This window comes from Opisthocomus hoazin, chromosome 15 (genome assembly GCF_030867145.1).
Source record: "Opisthocomus hoazin isolate bOpiHoa1 chromosome 15, bOpiHoa1.hap1, whole genome shotgun sequence".
In the NCBI taxonomy this organism is placed as follows: domain Eukaryota; kingdom Metazoa; phylum Chordata; class Aves; order Opisthocomiformes; family Opisthocomidae; genus Opisthocomus; species Opisthocomus hoazin.
In genome coordinates this window covers 25,561,472-25,578,024 of record NC_134428.1, presented here as the reverse complement: position 1 = coordinate 25,578,024, position 16,553 = coordinate 25,561,472, and the positions used below count along the sequence as shown (strand labels likewise).

Below are 16,553 nucleotides of genomic sequence, written 5' to 3'. Positions count from 1 at the left end.
GCTGGACTCTCTCCAGTAGCTCCTCATCTTTCTTGAACTGGGGAGCCCAACACTGGACCCAGCACTGCAGATGGGGCCTCCCCAGGGCAGAGCAGAGGGGAAGGAGAACCTCCCTCGCCCTGCTGCCCACACTCCTCGTGATGCACCCCAGGATCCCATTGGCCTTCTTGGCAGCCAGGGCACGCTGCTGGCTCATGGTCACCCTGTCGTCCCCCAGCACTCCCAGTCCCTCTCCGCAGAGCTGCTCTCCAGAAGCTCAGCCCCAGCCTGTACTGGTGCCTGGGGTTGTTCCTCCCCAGGTGCAGGACCCTGCCCTTGCCCTTGCCAAGAAGAGGACTGCTGCCTTTGCTCTCCCCACAGACCAGGCAAAGGGCAAAACGACCACAATCCCAAAGCTGCTTGCGGAAGGGGAACGATGGAGCGCGCTGCAGCCCCACAGCGTGGAGGCAGGAGCTACGATGGAGGGCACCGCACAGCCCTGCAGCCCCCGCCTCGGGCGAGCAGCACGGTCACCACGTCACCGCGACGGTGTAAAGCTCGTTTTGGTGGCTCTGGAGCGGAGCATCCGCAAGGCAACTCGCGGGTAACCGCTGGATTCGGTGTCCCTTTACAAGAATCGCAGCCTTATAATTTCTGCAATTAGCAAGGGAGTTCTTCTAGCGCGATCTAAAATAGGAGTTTTTGTCACAAATTACTAGCTTTCACTCCCCTCACACCTGAGCTTCAACCGAAACCGAAATGGAAATTTACAGGAGAATGAGAAGTGAGTCAGCCTGCCCTTCCCCACAGTCGCTTATTTTCATCCTCCTGGACTCAGTTAATAGTAACACCACAGAAATGAAGTTTCTTCCAAATTTACGACACCCCGAACGGGGGAGGCGGTTTCGGAAGGGAGCTCCGCCGCGCCGCGGGCAGCGCCGGGACTTGCCGCCAGCCAGGGACGCGGTGCCACGGCTGCCATCGCCGTGTGGGCAGGTGTGGCATCCCACCCACCCACCCACCCACCCTGCGGTGGGATATTCCAGACCCATCTGGACAAGGTCCTCTACAGCCAGCTCTGGGTGACCCTGCTTGGGCAGGGGGTTGGGCTGGGTGACCCACAGAGGGCCCTGCCAACCCCCCCATGCTGGGATTCCGTGATCCGTGCGGGAAGCCTCCCCAGCAAGGCGAGGAGCTGCTCACCAGGAAAGCCAGCGCCCGGTTCCCCGCAGCCCAGCCAGGCAGGGGGTCCCGGGGACAGCCCGCCAGCCCCCCGCTCCTCCCGACAGCCAACAGCACATCGCTGCAGAGACAGCCGCTCCCACCCCGGGCAAACCCCCGGCGACACAGCCACGGCCTTCAAACACCCAACCGGGGACCGCCATCATCATCCTCGGCTGGTGGGCAACGCGGACGCAGCGAGCCTGGAGCCGGAGGTTTGCTCTCTCTCTCTGTATCGGCAACGCTCAGCGTCGCCTTGCGCACGCCGGCAGCGCGGGCACAAACTCCGGTTTCCAGAACGCATTTCAAAGCAGCTCCTTCTCACCCCGCAGCAGAGCCGGGTTCAGGAACACGCTGCAAAGCTTCCTACCCTGGCACGCGTCTCCTGAGTATTCAGGTCAGAGGGACCGCTGTTACAGAAAAGAAAAAAAATCCTTTTAGGTATATAATAAAGGAGAATTTAATTCCACTCCAAGGTTGAGCGAGGCGAGCCGTTTGTCATGCAGCAGCCGATGACAGGACTCGTCCACAGCCCAGGCGAGCGGCAAACAAAGGAACGCAAACTCCAAACCGCTTGGCACCAAGGCAGATCTTCACAGTTTCAGAGAAGGAGGAAATTTGAACTATAGCTTGAAGTTATTTTAGAAAAATTCTCTATGAGGGTTTAGTGTTTCAACCAAAATGCAAATTACCCTCACGGTTTCCTAAGCAAATGAGCTATCGTTACATTTTTTCCAGCCCAGCAGTGTCTTGCTCTGAAGATCTAATAGCAGCCCTACTGAGCAGCAGCTAATTAAAGCCTTTCCTCCTGCCAAAACCCCAGATTCAGTCTCTAAATGACCCAGCAAGCGAGACTTTTTCCACCTCAGGAGCCCTAGGAGACTCTAGGTCAGAAGCTCCGCTCTCACCGCCGCCGCACGTCTGCCGTGCCCTGCCCATCGATGGCAGCCAGGACAGGGCTGGCACGGACGGGTACCCGGCACCTCGCCCTGCTGCTCCAAGCCACGAGAGCAGCGGTTTGAAGACATCTCCCCAGCCAGCACCCCACCTTCTGCAGCCTTCCCCAAGCCCGGTACAGGCTGGGACAGAGCAGACCCCTCTCTGCGGTGCAGACCCCGCTGCCGGCACAGCTCACCCCGTGGCATGTCCAAGCAGCAGGACCGGAGGTGGCCAGTCCCCACGTCACCAGCGGGTCACCACTGCCTGTGCCGCAGAGCCGGCTCTGTCCCCAGCCGTCCCTACGGCCACGGCCCCCAGCACCGCTCCCCAGCCCGAGGGGCATCCCAGCCCACCCCACACATGGTGCCATGAAGCAGCTCCAGGACAGACCTGGAGGGCAAGGGGCAGCCCCAGGAGACCCGACGGCAAAGCAGGAGCTTCCTTGTTCCAGCACAAGCTCTCTTCCAGCAGCCAGCTCCTCCGACCGGGAGGAGATGGCAGCAAGGAGGTGACACGATGGTGGAAGGCTTCTGGGACAGAGATGTGCCAGCCTTGGAAGAGGACAGCTCACAGGACGAGCTGCCTGGCCATGAACATGTAGATATGGATGCCTGAGGCAGGAAAAACCCCCAGCAGCAAAACTCCGCAATCAGCTTCTCAGCTGACACGAAGGTCACTCTGCCTCACCCAGGAGAATAACTGACTGCTGTTCCAGACCTAGAAGCCTCCTTTCCAGAGGAGCCTGGCCCTGAGGCACCTCTCCATCAAAGACAGATGAATCAGACAAATTTGGAAGTTAATAGACCGAGCTATTGGAGACGGTCCTTCGCCGCATGATCAGACAAACGTGAATTAGTTTGGTTTTACAGCTGCTCCGGGCAGCCAGCAGCAAGCAGCAGACCCTCCCGCGGCAGGCTGGGGGCAGAGGCAGCAGGGGGGTCCTGCCCAGCCCTCCTCTCCATCCCCTCTTGCCCACTCCACCATCCCCAGAAACTCTCTCCCCTGGCAACCACGGCTATTGCATGAGAGGGCACTTTGCTCCAACCAGCCCCCCCAAAAAGCGAGTTCTTCCCTCAGACTCTTCAGAAACCAGGTGAACACGGAGAATTTTAAACTCTCAGTTTTCAGTCTCCCCCTTAACGTCTGTTTTCCCAAAGGCAACGAAAAACGAAGCCAACCTCCACCACGAGGACACGGCAGAGGTTACTCCACACCAAGCTGGTGCCAAGCCGCGGAGGGTCCGTGGGTAACCCTTCGGGGGGTGGTTCCACCTTCCGTCAGCACGGGAGAGGTGGCGAGGCACCGACCGACCCCGAGCGACGGCGACGGCCGGGGACGGAGCGCGGCAGGCACGGCACAGCGCACGCTGCCGCTCCGGCAAGCCCCCCGGCACGACCCAGCTGGAGCGGCTGCTGCCGGGGGGACGACACTGTCTCGGGGACCGGGGACATGGGCAGCACCATGGTCATGGCTTGGGCAGTCCGTCTCCTCTCAGCTACTCTAGGTCAACGGCGAGTTATGGAGCATTTCCACGTATTTTTCCCAAACCAAGCTAAAGCAGAAGTATTTAGTGTAATGAATGCGAAGAAAGAGAAAACCTCAGAGCAAATTACTCAGCCTCTTGGGGTAGGCACAACCTTGATGAGCACCCTGATTCCGCTCACAAGGCGAGCGCTAGCGGTCCCCGCCAAGCAAGCCACGGAGCAGCAGCGATCTCTGAATCAGCCTCCCTCCAAACCACCGCGCCGATCCAGGCGGCAGAGCTGGAGACGTGGTAAATAATGACTTTGCGCTGCGTCAGGAGCTAATCCACTCAGTGATGCAAACGCAACCCGTGGGCCACTTCCCCCTCACGCCAGCTTCTCACCAACACGCCACAGCGATCTCCGTCCTGGCTCCTGACTTCACAGCTCTGTCACCGAGCAGAGCTGCGCGAAGCCATTCGGGAGAGCCAAGACCACTTCCACTCCTCTTCACGGCCGCGCTTTCTCATTCTTCTGCTATAATTGGAAATCATGAAAATGCATTTGTTCATGTGCTAAGAGTGTCAACTATTAAACGTGCGTGCTGTTCGGACTGGCAGAATAAAGGTATTTCGCTGAGCTCCCCAAAGGTGAGGCCATTGCTGCTGCATCACGTCGTGTGCCAGCAGAAGACGGGGAGGGCTCTACCAGCACCACCAGCTGCAACGCACCGGCGTCGCGGCGTGAGGAAGAAGAGGAGCGGCTGAAGGCTGAGATTTAAGCGTCAGAATCTTTTTTAGCTTCCCTGCTGCTGACTCAATACTGAATGTAGGAAGACCAGATCAGAACTAGAGGAGGCTGAGGCTTTCAAACCGGGGCCCCAGCCGGCAGCAGAGGCAGAGCCACGCGAGCGGCAGCCCGTGCCATCGCCCTCGCGAGCAGCGTGCTCGCCTCCGGACACGGCCCCAGGGAAGCCACTGCGTCAGCAACGACAGACTCTGCTCCAGCCTGGCTGCTCCCAAGAGCTCCCCACTGATTATCCCCCCATCTCCCCAAAAACATTCTCCCGTTTTTTTCTCCTGCTTGGAGCCAGAGAAATTTTTTTGCTCAGAACATTGCTCGGAGGAGCGAGCATTCCCACCCGAAGGGGCAAGCTCACAGCAGACCGACTCTCTGGAAAAACAGAGATTTAACTGGATGCAAAAGAGCCAATTTAAGGGGAGTTGCAGCGAGTCTCAGACCAGCAAGTCCAGCCACTTGAATGCACGGGAGCCTATTCAAGCTGGGTCTTCTGGCAGGCGTTGCCTGTCCAGCTAGGATTAGCAGCGAGTATATTCTGCTCGTCATATTTAAACAAGATGTACAAATCTGGCACAAAAGCAAGACCAAATATGGAAGCAAATTATTTACACCGACAAGATTAACTCAAACGCGTCAGGTACTCAGCGACGAACGCCCATCAGCTGGGGCAGGAACTCTTCTGCTCCTGCGCTACCGCAGCTCAGTGCCGAACGCAAGAGGCTGAGGAGGTTACAGGTGCTCACCCCAAAAGCTCGCAAATCCCAGTATGGCCCTAGAACTGGTTGGCTTTTTCCACGCGATGGGAAGGGCAGCACAGCTACGAAGAGCTGAGCAAGTCAGCCCCAGTCCCTGGGAAGCAGAGAGCTCGAGCAGAGCCGCAGTGACGCCGTCCCAGCGGCACGCACGCCGCGCGGGCAGCTCAGGCGTGCTGGAGAAGCAGCGAGGGACAGAACCACGTCTTCATCCACCCTTATCAGCACCCAGGAGCAGAGCAAGGACTGCCACAGCCCAGGTCTGCCCAGCCTCGGGCACCTTGCAGGGGAGAGGCACCCTGCGAACCAGACGAGCACGTAACCGGCTCCCAGTAACCCCCTTCCCAGGGAGACGACAGCGAGCCCCGCTCCAGCTCGCAGCGGGCGTCACGGTGCAGACGACGCGGCTGCAGCGGAACCGTCCTGCAGCGATTTCGGGGCTGCAGCCCACAGCCAGTGCCCACCGCTGCCGGCGGACGCCGAGCCCAACGCCCGCGGCAGCACGCGGCTTCATCCGCCCGGCGACGCGGCCGCAGCAGAGCTGTCACGCCGCGCGAGACGCGTTTCCTTCCCCAGGGAGTCGGGATCAGCTGCTGGCCCGCGTAAAGCGTGACCCTGTAAGGACTAGTCCTGCTTTCTCCCTTATCAATGAACAGTCAAATAATCCTGAAAAGCAGAAAAAGGACCCCTGCTTGCAAGCTATTGCTCTAATTGCGCAGAATTCACGTGGCCTACTCACAAGGAGAACATTTTAATTTATTTTATTTTTCCAGTGGAGCCTGGTCTAAGAACAGGACGAATAAATCACTCGCGGCCCGCATTAAGGGAATCGGAACAGAGCATGGCACTGCTGACGGAAGGCAGCCGGGAGCCCTGGAGCTGCCCCCTCCCCGAGGCACAGCCCGCACCAGCGGGCACCCACCCCGGGCATCCCCAAATGCTGCCACAAAAACAGGGAAGGTTTTTGCTCAAGCCCCTTCTCCTCACCAGCCACAAACCCACCCAAGCGCTTCCCACGGGGCTGCGTGAGGAGGCAATGGCTTCCCACCCTCCGTGCATGGCACCGGGGCCGACCAGGACAGCGCTGGCAACCCCCCAGCTCCGCTCCCTGTTGGGCTCCATGGCACCCCGGGAGCTCCATGGCACCCCGGGATGCTGCAGCAGTCGCTCGCTGCGGTCGAAGCCGTCTGCGGCCCCGCAGCCCCTCGGGACGAGGCACAGCGAGGGGACTGGCCCGAGACCCCGGGGCTGCGGCTCTGCCCGGTGCCTGCAGCAATCCGTGCCGTCCCGGCCAAGCGCTCGGCTGCTCCTGGCCCCGCGCCGGGGACAGCCCTCACCGGGAGCAGCACTGGGAAGGGTCACAGCCAGCACAGCCGCTTCTGGGAACCGCTTCTGCCTAACACGAAGCCTTTGGCTGCTACCGAGCACCGCACAACTGGAGCTTTCTTCTCACCTTCCCCACCCCTTCCGTGGCTTTGGTGGAAAAACTGACTTCTCGGCGGCGGCTGCTCCAGGCTGGCAGGACAGGGCCAGCCGGGGTCAAGCCTCTCCCGGTGAGAGTCCCTTCTCTGCTGGGGTAACAGCCCCTGTGCCTGGGAGCCGTACCCTAACGCTCACCCCCACGGGCTGAAAAGCTCCAGAGGGATTTTTGCCTTCATCCATCGAGTCACTGCCTGGAGGACTACAGCATTTCACAGAATGGTCGGGGTTGGCAGGGCCCTCTGTGGGTCACCCAGCCCAACCCCCTGCCCAAGCAGGGTCACCCAGAGCAGGGGGCACAGCACCGCGGCCAGGCGGGGCTGGAATATCTCCAGAGAAGGAGACTCCACAGCCTCCCTGGGCAGCCTGGGCCAGGGCTCCGTCACCCTCAGAGGGAAGAAGTTCTTCCTCATCTTCAGCTGGAGCTTCCTCAGCTTCAGTTTGTACCCATTGCCCCTTGTCCTGTCGCTGGGCACCACTGAACAGAGTTTGGCCCCATCACATCTCTGCCAGTACCATCAACCTTCCGCCTCCCGCCCAAGGCACAGCGGCCACCAACCCCAGCCCAGCCGCGGCTGAGGGACCGTGGGATGGGGAGAGCAGCCGGGAGCTGGCGTGCCTGCCTCCAGGGACGAGCCCTCCGCGGCTCGGGGCGGGAAGCAGCAGCCCACAGCCATCCCTTCCCTGGGGAACGCGAAACCCAAGGGACAGCCCTCGTTTCTGGACACCCTAGCCCCGTGTCTCTGCTCAGGCACAAGACTGGAGCGCAACGCCTTGCGCCCAGGAGCCCTTGCAGGGGTCCCGCTCCGGGCAGCGCAGTGGCTCGGCCTCCACTAAGAGTGTCTGCTAAAAAACCTCTTTAGGAGGTACAGGGCAATGCCAGCCCACGGGATGAACAAGTCCTCTGCTGCGCTTGGTCTTCTACAGCCTTGTTTGAAAAGCCTGGAGGGTGCACGGAGCCCTTCACGCTCCTCCCTCTCCCCCTGCCCAGCCATCAGCGACAGCGCACGCCGGTCAGCAGCAGTGTGGGTTTGTGCCAGGAACACAGAAGGTGACATGAGAACACGCCAGTGGAAACCCAAGGCTGCATCCAGGATCACCGGAGAAGGACTCCTGCTCTTCTGTTTTCGTTTCTGTCCCCTTTAATCACAGGGCTTGTTCTCCGCAATCCGCCTTGGGTCGCATCGCTTGAAGAGCACGAGGAACACGCTGCCCAGAAGACCTACAGTTACCCCTCGCCTACAGGGAGCTTGTTACTCACCTTTTCTGAATGGCTCTAATTTACGGACTTTCAGAATAATGATTCACGATGCCACGCTAGAGGAATTAACGGCACAGCACCGCAAGCGCCCGCCGCCGCTCCGTGCTGTCCTTCACGCCGGAGCCCTACCACAGGCAGGAGAAGGCGACCAGCCCACGGTCGGACGCCGGCAGGTCCGGAGCTCTGTTTGTGTTAATGCACAGCACTAATCCCCTGCGCAGCTGGCTGCTGCGGGAAAAGCCCACCCAAACATTTCTCCTGGGCAAGACGCCATCCCACCCCCCTCCATTCAGACCAGGTGACGGCACTTCACCGTTCCCCTTCTGACTGCGCGCTTTGTAACGACGCCTTCCAAGCAGTTCTGCCCTGAACCAAATTATGGGCACAGCCAGAAGGTAATTTCTTCGCCACTGGGACCACACAACTTCTTTGCTGATAAATCCAGGGCTGCTGCGACTCCCCCAGCTCGCGTTGCCAGATAAACCCCTGCCAGCTAACCGAGAGCTCAGCAAGTTTCAAAGAGAAGATCCACCCCACCTCCTGTTCCACGGCAGATCTCAAACCCTCAAGGTCTCGCTCTGTTTTGTGGCCCCGGTATCTTCCGCTGGCGCCGAGACAGGTGAGCGTCCGCCCACGACGTGCTGCCGGAGCAAGGATGCCCTCCGCACGCTGCCGGGAGCCCGTGTGCGGGAGGAAGCCGTAGGAAGCCGTGGGATCGCGGGCGAGGGAGCTGGCAGACGCACAGAAATGCCTGCACCGTTTCCCGAGAAGCCTCCTTAGAGACAGCCCAGGCGCTAAACTCAGAATCACACAGAATCACAGAATGTTCAGGGTTGGAAGGGACCTCTGTGGGTCATCTGGTCCAGCCCCCCTGCTGAAGCAGGGTCAAAACTCCCCTGGAAGACTCCATGCCTGGAGAATAACCACGGCAGAGGCTGGTGTGCCGAGGTGGTTTGAGCTCTGCAGCGGCGTCGCAGCTGGCAGACACGATGCAGACCCTCCCACCACCCCGTGGCACCCGGACCAGCTCCAAGAGCCTCTGCCCAGTTCCTCCCACTGCCCCTGCTCAACGACGGACACCCCGGGAAGGGAGCAGACCGCCTCGCCACCGACGTCCGAGATCATTTCAGGCCAACAGCTATCTCGGGAGATAAGAAAGAAAAACCGACCACGCGAACTGCAGAGGGGGAGGGAAGACAGAAACCACTTCCACTGAGAAACTCAAGCGAACCCTTCTGCGCTGCCAGGCGACGCCAACGGGGCTTCACGCGTCCGGGGATCCCTGCGGAACCCGGTCCCAGCCTCCCTCCAGCCCACGCCTCCTGCCCCAGCTGCGGCACCCAGCGCAGGAACGGGCAGGACCAGGGTGGGCTACAGGCTTGGACCCCCGCCCTCGAAGGAGACCCGATCCTTCGGCCGAAACGCGCAGGGGCACATCCTCCCGTTCTCCCCGCCAGCCCCGTTCTGCGGAAGCGCGGACCCCCCGGCGCGGCGCGCGGGACCACGCCGCCTTCCCCTTTATTTCTACCTGCTCCGAGGCGCTGGGCCAGCGGCCGGGGAACCGGGCTCCCGCAGCCCGCGGCTCCCCGGCCACGCCACCCAGATCTGTGCTACCACCGCAAGGCGCGCGAAAAACCCTCCAAAATGATGTTTCCAATTTCTGCGGCGTTATATAATTAGCATCGTTTGTGTTGCAAAAGTAATTGCAGTAACATTTTTAATTAGTCTATTTTGAACACTAACGTCTCTCCAGTGTGCATAATATGTTGACACGAAATTACTGGGTTTGAGGCAACTCTGAATGATTGGAGTTTGTTTTGCTTTTGTTTCTCCCTTGCTTAATGCAGTCAACAAACGCGCGCACCGAGCGCCTGCACGAAGCTGATGGCGACGAAGCCAGCGCAGCAGCAGCAGGAGCTGCCGCGAAGACCAGAGCTGTCGTGGGTTTCACTTCCGTCTGGAGGGCGGCGAAGGGGTGGGGGAAGGAAGGGTGGGTTTTGAGGCAGCGAGCGAGCGAGAAGCGCTTGCCTGGAAGGTAGGGCCTGTCTGACATTTTCCAGCTGCTCAGGTTTGGTACCAGAGGTTGAATTGTGAAAACACAAAGCAAAACGAGAGCGCTGGATCTGGGGACGCGGAGAAGAAAACCTGGAAGAAGGAGCTATATTTGGTATGGAGCTTGGGAAGAGATTACAGCTGAGGAGCATCTTTGCTTACCGAGTCACGGCCAGGGACAAGAAGTAAACATTTTCCCCAGAAAAGTTACTGCCCGAGACCTCAGCATCCTTCACTAAATGATGCTTTTTTTGATTCCTTCTCCTCTTACGGAATCAAGATTCTTCTTTCCAAGATCTTTTCCACTCCGTACACGTGAAGGCAGTAACAGATGCAGGTTATTTTTTGCTCCAAAGTGAGAATCACGTTACAGGGCGCTTACCTCTGCGTGAGCACCCTTCCCCTGCTCCTCCCGAGCTGCCGGGGTGAAAGCCCAGCCCGGGTTAAACGCCGCGGCCACCAGCAAGGTGCCCCCCTCACAACACCTCCCTCCAAAGCAACCAGCACCCCGATCTGCAGAGGCACCCAGAGCTGCTCGGACAGCAGGGGAAAGGCACCCCAAGGACAGAGCGCGGGGAGCAGAGACGAAGGGAAAGCTGCCAGTTCCCCAAAGCGGCACATTCTGAGAACGAGAGCAAGAATTTCACTCTCAACAGCTTCCAGACCAGTTCCCCTTCCTTCACCATCCTCAAAGCACAAGTCAGGAGAACCGAGACGGCGAAGCCATCGGCTGCATCGCAGCCCCGCATCGCTCCTTCACCGAGAGAGCCTGCAGATACCGAGACGCTGCCCTCGCCCTCCTCACGTGCTCCCTGGCGATGGCACCGGACACACGGATCGCGAAACCCGGGACGGGGAGAGCACGTCCACCCCTTTCTCCCTGTTCCTCACGAGTTCGCACACCTTCCAGCCGCAAAGACCGATACAACGGAGCCAGCCAGCCCGCTCGGTGCCGCGGGCTGACAGGCAGCCGGCGCACGGCCAGCTCCCCCCGGGGAGGTTTGTCCTTCTGGCAGCTCCGGGCACGTCCACAGCGCTTCAGTCTTCCGACACCCACGACACAGCGATATTTTCTCGTTAACCTGCAAGAACCAGCTCTGCTGCTCGGGGCCGCCCGCGCACAGACCCCCGCCGCCCCGCAGAGCGACGCTTTCTGGCTCGGCGCAGAGGCATGAGCCCAGGAAGTCTTCTGATGCATGAAAGGATAAGGAGGAGATCGTATACAAGGATAAGAAGCAGATTAGCAAGCAATTAAGTGGCATTTGTGGTATCCATTAGTATTTCAAGCTACAAAGAGTCAGTTTCTGCTAACTTCCTGCCAAAAGGCACCAGTAATGAGCTAATTAACAATCTAATTATTGCAAACGGCCTAGAAAAAACCAGGGCACAGGTGAAAACCTACTTAGAGCAGGCATGGCAGTAGGAAACGGCTCAGAAATGAGACAGGCACCTGCCTCAGCTGCCCTCCCAGCCCACCCCGCTGAACGATGGGGTAAAAGAGCTGGGGAAGTCCTTCAGGGGGAATTAACGCTGCGCTCCGCTAAGGGAGGGCTAAACGCTGCCATTACTGGGCTGCAGGAAGAGAGCCCCTACACAGAGGTTTCTGCCTGCCATGTAAATACAACGCATTTACCACCTCCAAGCACAGCCGCAGGGCAAGGTGTGGGGCGCAAACCCAACACCCAGTGCTTCACGCCAACAGGACCCGGCACCGCGACGGCACCGGTGCAAGAGCCTGGGCTGCTCCGGGGGCAGGAGCAGCGTGCGGTGCCAGCCCCGGCACTCCCAGCTCTCCCTCCCGGAGCCCCCCGGGGTAGCTGGGATTTCAGAGCAGCTGCAGGCGGGAGCGGCTTCGCGTTCCTGCCTGGCTTTCCAAGGCGGGCGCGTTGCGCAGCGAGGCACAGCGTGCCTCCCAGCCTGGGGCACCAACGGCACGACGCTCCCGCTGCAACCAGCACCGCAGCCACGGCCCGAGCCGCAGCCACCTCGCTAACGGGAGCGCTTTCACCGGGGACCTGGGAACCCCGCAGAAGGGGACATAAGCAAAAATCCACAGATCATTGATTTTAGGAATGTATTCAGGGTAAAAACCGGTCTGCTCTACATACCACAGTCTGCAAAATTTCCTATTGCGATATAACAGAGCAGTTTTCACGTCTGTAATACCAGAATACCCCAGAACGTGGTTTCTCCAGGCAGAATAGTATGTTACAGAGAGGGATGCAGCTCTGGAGCCGTCATCCAGCACAGCGTGCTGCTGGCAGCGCTACCGGCGTTACTGCGGCCTCCGAAGGGCCCCTGCTGCGGGAGCCACCGGGCAGGACCGCGCTGTTCAGCATCTGCGGGTGGGGGGAAGCGCTCCCCATCTGGACATCAGTAGCTGGGCAAGTCCTAGACCACCTTCACGGGTCCCAGTTACTGACCTCGCACCAAAGACTGATCTAATACTCGTTAAAAACATTTAAGGATAAGCCTTGAAGCCAGTGCACAGTTACAGGTTTGGACAATAGCTCCCAAGGGCTGGCAGAAAGTCTTAAAAAGGCTCCAACAATCTGATCCTGAAGGCTACAGGTACAACTGGGCAAAGCACGAGCAGACAGACCAACCCTGCCCCACCAGCAGACGATGCCCACCAGCCTCTCCCAGCACACTTCAGGTTTCAGGGCCACTGCGCTCGCACAGACGCGCCCGGCGTGACGCTGCCCGCGCCATACGGGAAATCAGAGAACCAGCGGCCGGGGGGAACTGGGAAGCCCCGCAGTAAGAGACAGGAGCTGCACAAAACTCCTTCGAGTAACATCGCTGAACTGCCCATGTATGAAACCTCAGGTACCGGGGGATGCTGTGACCTTGGGTAACACCACGAGGACGTGTTTTGGTCTCCACGTCCGCCTTCCTCTGCTTGCCAGCACCAGTCCAGGCCTTCGGGTGGGGGTTTGGGAGGGAGATGCTGGTGGTGGTGTAAGGCTCTGCTCCTCAGGCAAGTGCGAAGGACGAGCAGCAGCGTCATTCAGATGGGGCTGGACTTCCACCGCATGTACGAGCGCCTGCGGAGATGCTCCCGGGAGCACCGAGGACAAAGCCCAGCCGCCACGCAGGCAGAGCTGCCGGCCGCGCTTGGACCCACCATGGCACCCTGCGCCTCGGGTCTGGGTCCCGTGCCGCACCGCAACCCCGCAGCTGCCTCGGGAGCACACGCAGGCTGCCGGGCGAGCTGTCCTTCAGATGTTACAGCTATTCAGAGGTTTTATTCCCACACAGAACACCTCAGCTTGGGAGTCGGCCACTCACCAAAACACAGCCCTGCCCCAAGCCCCGGTCAGAGCCCGATGTCATTGCCAGCACCTGCGAGCAGCGGGGGGGTCTGGCTCCCACACCCAGAGGTTGACCTGGGGCAGGTGAGACCCACACCACTGCAGCCGGGCCAGCGAGCCTGCCCGCGACCAGGAGCAGCCTGCCGCCATGCCAGCTAGAAGGGCACCAGGCAAAGCCCGGGTAATTCGCCCTAATTTCACGAGGGGACACCGTAAACGCCCGAAGAGCCCCCCCAGGACCCCTGCGCTGCCAGGACAAAGCGTTCTGGCTGTGGCAGCCCAGCAGCTGTGGCAACACTTGGTTATAACGCATTATTTTTCCCCAGCAACGCAACCGAGCCGCCCGAGTCGCTCCCGGCTGCGCGGTTACGGCGTCCGACGGCCACGCAGCCCGCGCACCCCGCTTGCCCGTAAAACACAGGTTTTCACGTTCAGGGCGTTAAAAACAATAAACTTCCCTCTGCCTTTTCCAGGGGGGGGTTCTCGGAAGCCTCGGGCACTTCTCTCCGGTAACGAAACCCGACCGGCTTAGAAGCACCGACCGGTTGATTAAAAAAAAATGACCAAGCCGCTCCCCGGGCCCGGGGGTCCCCGCGGGGACGCGGGCGGCAGCGGGGGTCCCCGGCCCCCCCCCCAGCCCCCCGGCAGCGCGACACTCACCCTGGCACTGGAAGCCCTGCTTGCCGAAGCCCCTGCGGAGAGAGAAGCGGCGTGAGGCACCGGCCCCGCACCCACCCTGCCCGGCGGGACCCCCGGGGGGAGCGGCGCCGGGAGGGGAGGCCCGGGGGGGGTCAGGGGGGGGTACCGGAGCGGGTGAGGGGGGCCCGGGGGGGGTGAGCGTGGGTCCCGGGAGGGGGGGGGGGGCGGCTCACCAGATGAAGTCGGTGCAGTGGCTGCAGAACGTGGGCTGCTTGAAGAACCGCGCCGTGAACTTGTGGTTCTTCACCTCGTGGACGTTCTTCTGCCGCAGGGCTCCTTTGCGGGCGAAGCGCACCGGGCCCTCCTCGCCCTCGGGGCCCGGCGCCGGCGGCGGCTCGGCCATGCTCTGCGGGGCCGCCGGCTCGGCTCGGCTCGGCCTGGCTGGGCTCGGCGCGGCCGGGCCCGGTCCCGGTGCGGTCCCCGCGCTGCCGCTGGGCCCGGGGCTGGGCTGCGCTCGGCACCTCTGCTCGCAGCTGGCGGCGGGCACGGACACACACCCGCCGCCGCCCCGCCCCCTCATCTACATAACGCTCCCCGCCCCGCCCCTCATCTGCATAGCAAGCCCCGCCCCTCCCGCCGCGTCGCTGCAGAACGAGCCCCGCCCTCCTTTTCGCGCCGCTCGGGCTCAAGCCACGCCCCTTTTCTTTGCATGCTGATTTGCATGGCGGCGCGCGGCGGGGGGGGGGGGGCCCTCGCCACGCCGGGTCGGTGTGGGGCGCAGTGGGCGGTGCCGGGAGAGGCTCCTCCCACACATGGTATTTGCATAGAGCACCTGCATCCCAGCCTCATGGCTGCCCCTGCCCCGCGAGGGGACCCCGGCCGGCGGCCACGGGAGACTGGGACACGGGAGACTGGGGACATGGGAGACTGGGACATGGGATACATGGGACACAGGAGACTGGGGACATGGGAGACTGGGGACATGGGAGACTGGGACATGGGATACATGGGACACGGGAGACGTGGGACATTGGAGACTGGGCCCACAGGAGACTGGGACACGGGAGACTGGGACATGGGATACATGGGACGCGGGGAGTCCCGCTTGCCCCAGGCCACCCCACAGCAGGCACTGGCTGTCCTCTCCCCTTGTCACTGCTGCCCAGGGCAGAGGGGGGACACGCAGGAGCCGGGGGGGTGAACGGGTCGCAATAATGGCAATAATAACGGTGGTAATAATAACAGCGAGATAAAAAAACCCAAGCAGGGCAATCCTGTCTTCAAGTCAGTCGTGGGGGGCATCGGCCCCAAGCGGAACATGCCCACTGCAGGACTGGCAGCGAGCAGGATGCTGCTCCCAAAGCCCCCCAGCAGCCCAAGGCTTCCCAGGGCCAAGGCCCGAATCCTTTTGCGGGGGGGACCGCGGCTCGGGGGAGCCGGAGCAGGGCCACGAGCCCCCGGGCAGGGCCACGCTCCCGGGACACGACGGGGCTCACGCACAGGCGCAGGGGATGCGAAGCCGACCGGCTCAGAGGTCCTCTCAGAGTGGGTTTTTTCAACGTACCGTTCACACAACGACCTGCTGTTACCCAGCTCACCGAGAACACCTCGGCTGGGCGGCACGGAGCGGTCTGCCGACCACACCGGCCGTTCGCCTGTCCCGCTGCCGGCTGCCGTTCACGGACACCGAGCATCGGCTCTGCCAGCCGCCTCCTCCGCGTCCCGCCGCGACACCCAGGGCTGCTGCGCCAGCCCGGTGCCGCACCGCGCCCGGTCTGGGAGCTGAGAATTCATATCGAGACACGAGACCACGCTAACCGAAACAAAATAATGAAAACGCTTCTGTGAACAGCAAGTCTTTTGAAATTCTCATTCGTGGGATTTAATTCTGGCTCTGCAGCCACGTGAGCGTTTTCATTCTGTGGCCCGAGACCGTCCCCGCTCCGCTGCCATCCAGCCCTCCATCCCACGAGCTCTTTCTCCGCAGAAAGCCCCTCGAGCTCTGTGGAATTAAGCCCCCGGGAGGCGTACCAGAAATAGGCCCGGAGCTGCTACCGTGCAGCTGCTTTGAAAGGTTCATTACAGTAATAAACCGTGCCTGGCCCGTCCTGCTGACGTCGTCTTTCCGTACCCAGCCAGGCGTGTCACGAACACCCGCCACCACGCCATTTTAACGCTGAGATGGAGACCTCCATGACAGGCATCCCTCCCGGCGCTGCGCGGGTGTCGGGGAGGCGAGGGGAACCTTCCGGAGGCCGCGGGCGGCGTGCCGGGGGAGCGGGGCCGGCTGGGTGCTTTCTCGCCCCGCCACCGCGCCAGGCTGTGCCGCGGGGGGTCCTCTGCCCCCGGGGAGGCCCTCGTCACCACGGGCTGGCACGCAGAAACCTTCGCAGCAGAAATAGCTCCTTCTGCCTGCGAAGGAACGAGAGGAATAATGAAGATAATAACAGGTCATTTGGATTCCTTTCCTGTGTGCTTTCGCCAGGGAAAGCGGTGCGTTACCCGAAGCAGCGCACTTCACGCGTCGCCGTGCTAGGCTGGATTCTTCTCGTCTTCATTGTGAACTCCCCGCTTCGCCTGGTTTCGCTTTGTTGTTCCTTACTGCACGTACCCATTTTCCAAACGCAGCCCGCGCAGTTGCTGCGAATCAAAC

At 61.1% G+C, this 16,553-nt stretch overlaps 1 protein-coding gene across 2 annotated transcripts in view; it reads right to left on the bottom strand.

Moving 5' to 3' along the window:
* PRKCB (protein kinase C beta) overlaps positions 1 to 14,363 on the bottom strand; it is a 131,363-nt gene extending 117,000 nt beyond the window's left edge. Inside the window, exons 1-2 of one of the 2 annotated variants that reach the window (XM_075435985.1) lie at positions 14,134 to 14,363; positions 13,922 to 13,953 (exon numbers count right to left, since the gene is read on the bottom strand). In XM_075435985.1, coding sequence (XP_075292100.1) covers positions 13,922 to 13,953; positions 14,134 to 14,303 — 202 coding nt within the window. In that variant the 5' untranslated portion in view covers positions 14,304 to 14,363. The remainder of the gene's footprint in view (positions 1 to 13,921; positions 13,954 to 14,133) is intronic. The other variant, XM_075435986.1, reaches the window with a different exon arrangement.
* Between the last annotated feature and the right edge of the window lie 2,190 nt (positions 14,364 to 16,553).